Raw genomic sequence first — 8638 nt, 5'->3', positions numbered from 1 at the left:
GGTGGGCTCAGGGCTGTCTATGATCAGTAAAAAACGATGCTGTTAAAAATCATAAAAATGTACCTAAATTCAGAAAGAAAATATTCTTGAGCGGGCGACGCATACGTAAAGTCAATGTCATCAAATCAACTAAAAAACGCAGTTATGTTTTGTAAGGGTGTTGTTTTGTTGCCTTGTCTATCATTAATGTGTGTTAGAACATCAGCGACACTTTAAGTCGGGATTACCTACCCCTGTTACTTTCGTTACGTAAGAATAGTAGGCAGGGGACCAGACAGCGACACTTTCAGCTAAAACATTCTCTATTTACGACCAAAATATAAGAAAAAGCCCGACTGTAGCTTTAATATACACTCATCCTTTAAACATGTTTAGTAGCGATAAAATCATTTAACATCTGTATATATAGGATAAGACAACTCTGTTGGCACATCTGTGTGATAAATTATCTATGTTCGTAGATAAAGTAAGAATACATTCTGATTTATCTATATGGTCTACACGTTAATGATTTTGTATTGTTCATTTGCTATGTTGTTTAGTTGTTATACTGTTTAGTTAAGTTGTTACGTTGTTATGTTGTTTAGTTTTTATGTTGTTTAGTTGTTTAGTTAAGTTGTTATGTTGATAATGAGTTGTTAAGTTGTTTAGTTGTTATGTTGTTTAGTTAAGTTGTTAATTTTTTTAGTTTAGTTTTTATGTTGTTTAGTTTAATTTTTATGTGTTTAGTTTTTAGCTTGTTTTTATGTTGTTATGGGTTTAATTTCTATGTTGTTTAGTTTATTGTTTAGTTCTAATGTTGTTTAGTTTTTATGTATACTTGGTAACGATATACATGTACCTACAAAGAACAGTTAAATAGAGAAAGCATTCCATTGTATAGTCCACATTTGTCCTTTTTTTTTTCTCAGTGGCCTGTCTATTAAACGTTTTTTCATGATAATCAATCAGTAATTACCAATGGCTCTACCTAAATGTCACTCGGTGGTCCATTTTTATACCTCTTAAACCCAGTCACCAAATACATCCCTTTGATACTCTACAGTTAAATGGAGATTGGCATTCATTTTTTTTCACACAGAACAGTGTATATTATATAAAAAGAACCTTGTACATTATTATCGGATTGGCATGGTTCAATTACCAACTTTTGGCTAAAAAATAACTTGTCTTGCTAACACTCTTTTGTGATTTCGTACCACTTTTTTAATTTCTTTCTAAAGGGTATAACTTGTGATATATGCATATGAACAATACTCGATGTACCCTTAAAAGACAAATGGACTCGTATTGGAAATAAAATATGAACTTACTGACGGAACGCGAACAATATTTTATACTCTTAATCTTCCAGTCCACATATCGCCTTAATACTTAGATTCCCAGGTAGATAAATGTTATCATGAATAAACACGTATGTTTATACTAATTAATATCAAGCTTTGATAACATGACATCAAGCGATTCGTCCTCTATCCGCGCCATGTCCTTTTACACCCACTTTATACCCGTTTAATACGAACACCTGAGACATTCTCTTCCTGGTCGGTTATCTCGTGTGTTAACATTTAAGGACACGACTTTAGGGTCACCCGGGTTAATCAAACAACGCATAATTCAGCATTCATTTACCGACTTCATTTATTTGGTTACGAAGTTAGTTCACTTTAGTTATGTCTTTCTTGCATGTCACATATCACAAAATTAATGGCACACTATATCTCAGATTCTTTAAAAAAATCTTTCTTTAGAAAAGGCAAACGTGTGTTTAATAATGTTGTAATAATGATGATGCTTATCAGAAAATAGCGATGAATGAGAAACGATTTTTTATAAAGGTAAAAAAAAATGTAAACGAAGTGGAATTTTAACCCTCATACAAAATAAAATACTGAATTACTATAACTGTACTAATTGCAAAAACGAGATGACTTAGATTTGTACCAGATAAACTTTAACAGGTTACCAAAAATGAAATAAAAATGAAAACTTTTCAGAAATAACAATTTAGAACTTTTAAGGCTGAAGGACTTTAATACATTGCAGAAGTCTAAGAAATAGTGATAGATGTAGTATTTAAGTTTCATCCGTGTACATTCTCTTAATTTAGCTATGCAGCATAGCTCAATATGTTAATGTGCTCGACATTGTGGGTTCGATTTCTGGGCTGGGCAACTAAAATTACTAATCATTCTTTCGGATGAGACTGTCAATCGACGTCCCGTGTATGAGTGCTTACACTTTTAGCACGCTATTTTAAAATAAAAATATGGAATGTTCATTTCTATAACTTTCTTTAAAACATCACACTTTCATTCGATAGGCTTTATATAAGAAAAACAACACGCTTTTTGGGTCAAAATATATTTAGTTGTTTAACAAGCCACACAGTAAATGCCAAAGTAAGATGATGTTATTTTTCAAATATTTTTTTTTTTGAAAAATGAAATCAACAATATTGTCAAAAGAGTCTTTATCTAAGAAATGCACACACGTTTTCCCTGGTCTCTTTTAGGTCGGAATATTTTGTCGCACTTTCCATGAGCCCTTTAGAATACTGACCATCCTCAAACACCATTGCTTCCGGGGCGTCAAGGGCATGTGCCTACAATTTACAAAAAACAAAGAGTTTTGGTAATACTTCGCCCGTACAGTAATCAATGTTAAAACTGATAACGATTCGCATAAGTTAAAGTAACAATATGCCCCACCATTGTAAATAAATGGTGAATGTACTGATTAAAGTAAAAATAACTTTTAATTTTTCCATACATGTTTTCATTTTTATATTTTACTTCACGTGTATAATCAAGAACCCATGTGACCCAAAGAAAGGCTAAGATATATTCTTTGAAATGTTCCGGTAATGCTCAATATATAAAAAAACGAGTGGCTCTGTCCTTTTATGTTTTAAGCATCTTTCAAATCTTCAGAATTTAAATTTATTGGTTTTATTTTATAATTATCAATCTTTTGGAATACATGGTTTATTCGGCTCACCTTGACATTGAAAAGAATAAGATCAACGTCATTTTATAAGTGACGTGTAGCATCAAAATTGTAATAATCATAAAGGCTCCATTTTTTTAGATCATTTATTTTAACAAAATTATATGAGTATCTATGAATTTGCTAGAAAATTGGTCAGTTTTCCAAAATACTTCTTTTGTTATGTTGAATTGTTGAATTAAGAGTTAGCATATTCAGTATAACAAGGACATATCATTTTGACTATGTAACTAGCTGTAAAAGGGCTGTGCCGTTTGGATAGCCGATAAGGTGAATTGTTATATTAATTACTTGTAAAAATGTCTGACAAGTTATAGGGTACAGAATAAATGATTGTACATAATGCTTATATAATCTATAACCATAGCCGCTAGTTGAGGGTTATATTGCAAACAACCGTTAATATACGACAATATAACTTGTAAGACATGTTTATAAAGAATTTATAATACACTATAATTTTTATGTATCAGCGAAAAGGGAAATATCTTTAAAAGTTTAAATAATATAAACGTCGCAATTATCCAATGAGAAACGACGTTACAAAAGTGCAGTATTATGAAATTAAAACTACTTTAAAAATGGCATGTACAGGATTTGTGGTTAATATATTTGATAAGTATTTCTTATCAAACTTTATCATGATATTTTGACAGCAACGTTTTACTATATAAACAAATAAACAAATCTGGCAATTAAGTATTTGATAAATCTTTCAATCGAAACATAAACCTCGCAGTTTATCATTTGTGAATAATTTATTTCCATATGTAGCTGACCAACTTTAAACCTTATCAGTCCTTTCGATTTAAGTTATAGGAAGAAACAAAGATCAATATATTTGTACCATGTTTGTGGTTTTTTGAAAATGAAAAAAATCAACCCATCTAAATCTAAACTTCTAAACATAATAAAATATCTTTGATCAAAATTGCAAATATGTTGAGAGTAATTTTACTTTTTACAAAAAGTCCATATATGCTGAAAAGCTTTAAAAATATAGTTTAAACTTACTGGTTTTGCAAAATAATTTACTCATATTTTGTGTTGCTATTTTATGGAGCGGATGTTGGATTCGTGACTAAAGTGGCGTCATTAATGACGTTATAATTGTTTTCCTACCAGAAATCAATATATCCTGACTTTCTTTGTATTTATAATAATACCAAATAATTCAAATTTAATGACAAAAATTTAATCATAACATGTAATTGGTAATTCCCGTCTAAATACGCATATTTCTCGTTATTTTGATCATTAAATGTTTCTTCCTTTATACAGGTGTGTCAAATATTTCAGTTCTTGTCCCTCCCCATTCCATGTTATTAAGGACAATTTAAAATATTTGAGGATATCAAGGTTGTTTACTACATTGTTTACATTTATAAAGCGCAGTAATTGTGCATAACGTGATTTTACGTTATTTGACGGGAATTGACGGACACGGGCGGAAACTGACGTAAATGAAATATAAAACATACTTTGATAAAGTTTACGACAATGTTGACATCCTCCTCCTGCGTGGGTCTGAACAATCCAATAAGAAGCCCATGTTCGTAGGTCAGTAAAGCGTACGGCTGAAGATAATAATACAATAGATAAATATTAATAAAATATAGACCCATATGCTATTTTATCTAGAATTATAACTATCAAATAACATGTGTTTCTTTCTTACTTTAGATTATCAAGGTGTACTGTAATGTATTTTTTCTTTTTGTATTCAAACGACATGGGTATAAATAAACGATATGTTTGTACTTGTGTGACTGTGCCTAAATAAACAACTTATTTTGACACGAGTTTTTGTTAGATATATTAAATTTCATGAACTTGCATAGGTAACAAAGCAGCTAAATACAATTACACGAAAGTTTAACATTCTAAATGCACTGTTAGGATATATAAATAGAAGTTAATAAAGAAGTTATAGATAGTTAAAGTTAATAATATGGACGATGTCTATGGCTATACTCGGTATAGATCCACAGCAACCTTTGGACGGGGGAGGGGCATGGGGTGGGGGTCCATACTGTCTGACAATAATCTATACCAATGTCAGTTATCATAGCATTCTATTTCACTCTTTTTATGTTGATAATGGACTTTTCCGAATCAATTTTTACAACATAAGTCATGAGTATATATATGATTTTCGTTTCTCATCGTAAAAAGTTTAAAAAAGGTGTTTTCGATGTATTTTATTGAATTTGGAAATCGAACTTGATTTTCGATGATTATTTAGAAACACCAATGAAAGAAATACATAACGGTTTGTGCCATAAAAGAGGAGATTTTATTATTTATCTTAAAGATTTCAACAGACTTAAAGTACGTTTATATAGAATCATTTATTGCATGCAAATTATAAATTTCGTGAAATCCTTCAGTTAATTTGAAAAATTCAGAAATGCAATGTTGCGGCTCAAAATGCAACCGTACCTCGTAATATATCAGGTCGGGGAGGGGTATTATTTATACATTAAAATAAATTTGAACTAAGAGCTGGGATGAAAATGAACTGTTGACTGCTAAAAAATCAACTTTTGAATGTTTTCAACTTGGATCTTCAAGCTGACTCAAAATTTAACTTTAGCATAATATTCATTTTCTGTATACATTGTACTTTGACATGGTATCTTTGAGCAGCGTATACTCGAGACTTTGGATTCTTTCATGTGACCAAGCTATTCAGCAAGCTTACGGAACGCCGTTGGTTCTGCTCAGGTGCCGGTTCGGGCCTGAGATAATGCACGGACTGGCACCTGGGGTATTCCTCCACAAATTAACCTGGAAAGTCTTCACGTGACCTATACTGTGTTGGTGCGACGTACAAATCAACAACAACAACAACAAATTTACTCGAAGCTGCTAAGCCTTTAGATCATCCAGTTTGGTTTGTCCGAAGTTCTTTCAGAATCCAATTCTTATTTTACATTAACATTATGTCGTTAGATCCTAGATGTCCGATCTTCCTTGTTGTTACCGATCTGCAGTAAATATCTTTTGAATGCTTTGGATTATCTGTATTTAACTTTAATCCTTTGTGATATTGGCTGTCAAACCATGTTGCAAGCCCTCATATCAGTTTTTAAAGTTTGGTTTAGATTAATGTACCTTAATAATGTAGTCATTCAGGGAGTGATCATTGCAAACATACCCATTGATAAATTGAGCACGAACACAGTTGTTGTCTATTAATTCATATAATACACGTTACAAAAGGATTTGTTATAAAGTGAAACGGCAAGGTTGTTTCCTATACAGATAATGAATATGTAAATAAAGACATTATCAAAAAACACACTTTTTTTAGATAAATTGTCCTTAAATTGTGTATGTTTCTATATATAGGGTATTCATTTATTCATATTGATGTTTTTTGTCAAACTAAAACTGTAAAGGCTATACGGCGACCTTCCTGTTCTTCGAAATTTAAGAAAATCTTAGATGCCAATTTCCTGCATCATTTTTAGGCATGAGCGGGAACTTGGGTAGGATCATCAATCTTTCGTGAATAAGCACGATAGCTACCTCAAATAAAAGATTCTAACACTATCGGAAATGTTTCTATATAAACAAAGAAGGCCCGAAGCGTGCATTATTCTGCAACAATGCACTCGCCGTTCTTATTATCTCCCTGTGTATTTTCACATTGAGGGCGCCATTTTGTTTGAAAAATCTGATAAATGAAACAATTTTTTGTCGAATTTTGTTGTGAAAACTATCTAGAATGTTAGAAAATGGTCTAACTAAGAAAATAAATCCGAACACCAATATCTTTAATTCAGTCGTTAACGCTGTACAGACGTTTAAAGTGTTGTTTACGTGACGTCACAATGTAGCGCCAAACAGCACGTGCAAAACAATCAAAATCAAGTACGCTATTTTAACGTCGCAGACGAGTTAAGTTTTACATTAATTTTATTTCACTTTTAATAATTTGTATTTCGCTTGGAAAATTATAGACTGAAATAAAATAAACAAACAAAGTTTTATCAACGTTTTCAAAATTCGTTATTCTCAAAATGTTTCTACACACGGTAGATTTAACGACAGTTTTTTTTCAACCCACTGGAACGGCCTTTAAAGAACGTTTCTATTGGAAACTCTGAGGCGAAAACAAATTTAACCGCCAAACATAAAGTCCAACTTTATAATATTAATTATACTTTTTCTTGACGTGTTAGAATGGAAATAGATATTAATTCTTCGTGCATTATTGTATAATAATGCACGTTTTTCGTTCAAATGCTTTGTAATTAATCACTCAGGCCTATCGGCCTTCGTGATTATATTACTACGCATTTGAACTCAAACCGTGCATTATTCTACAACAATGCACTCAGAATTGATATCTATTTCCTAAATAAAAAGACCTGAAAGTATACGAACATGTGAAAACAGAAAGATACAACAAATTAAATTTCGACTTTGTAGTACCTTAATGTTTCGTATTTCCGCTTTTTTTTTTCGCTACACTATGGCGTAAGTCAGCCACCATAATATTCGATGTGTGTGTAGCTGCATAAAACATGGCAATTATGCGAACAGTTTGCGAAAAAATCATGAAATAATCTTAAGATAATAAATTGTCAATCTCACCATGTTTCGGGTTATATGTCTGTATGGTGTAATGATATGCTTTCCAAGGCAGTCTCGAACCAATGACCTCAATGCCGCAAGTTCCGGCTTGTCTGCCATGCATGGGTGATACAGCAATACGACCGCACCATGCTTTAATGGGAAAACAAACAAAACAATAATAAAAAGAAAACAGTTAACATAATATTGTGTTGCACTGTTATATGGCATATATTACTTATTTACTTTATTTCGCGTACATGTACATACAACACTTTCATCCGAAAAAGAATCCAAAGATGTATTATGTTGCATGTACAAGATTTGTTTATTGATATAAATTCAATTAATAAAATGATATACGTCTGATGTATTCTCCCCTACTTTCATTACCAAACGATCACAATAAGGCTCTTTTTGTGGGGAATGCTTGATTAGTTTTTTTTCTCAGCATGACTAAAATGTTTCGTTGTCTGTCTTATTACTTTCTCCAAAAGTTTTATACTAAACTAAGACTCCATAAACACTAATAATCTAATATATATGTAAGTCTACCTCTAAAGAATGAACCCATCTTTGCGGCGGAAGGTATTTATATTCTCCAAACATTGGCCACAATGGACGATGGCTTCCACTGAAATGAAAACAACAACAATTTTACCAGTCTAACATTTTGAATATAGAGGAAATAAATAAACCAAGGATAAAGATATCATTATACATGCAAAGAAGCAAGAGAACGAATGTGAAAACTTCTTTGTAAAATTGCAATTCTTCCAAGTGAGATTTTTTTCGTTAAAATTTCAAACGCTCAGAAAAAAGCCTAAAAACATTGAATATGAATTTCTTCCATAGATTGGCTAGAACAATTCAAACTGAAAGAATATGCAAAAGATAACCTTGAAAAATACTGAGAAATAAATTCTTTGCACGATTTTATTGAGAAAAAAAAAGCGTTGCAACGCTTTTCAATTTTTGGTCATTTTTCACAATTAGAATAATCATTCTTGAAAAACCGAGTGATGATATGAAATATGATATTTTT

General features: G+C 31.5%; 1 protein-coding gene across 1 annotated transcript; it reads right to left on the bottom strand.

Moving 5' to 3' along the window:
* Positions 1 to 2441: 2441 nt before the first annotated feature.
* Positions 2442 to 8227, bottom strand: LOC132747027 (uncharacterized; the record flags this gene model as incomplete). The annotated part of the gene is given in 4 exon segments (XM_060736338.1): positions 2442 to 2605; positions 4491 to 4586; positions 7615 to 7746; positions 8149 to 8227. Coding segments are annotated over 4 exon segments (414 nt in total). The 3' UTR covers positions 2442 to 2473.
* Positions 8228 to 8638: the final 411 nt, after the last annotated feature.

This window comes from Ruditapes philippinarum, unplaced genomic scaffold, assembly GCF_026571515.1.
Source record: "Ruditapes philippinarum isolate M1 unplaced genomic scaffold, ASM2657151v2 ctg3618_1_1_1_1, whole genome shotgun sequence".
NCBI classification, from domain to species: Eukaryota; Metazoa; Mollusca; class Bivalvia; order Venerida; family Veneridae; genus Ruditapes; species Ruditapes philippinarum.
This window is presented reverse-complemented; position numbering and strand designations above follow the sequence as displayed.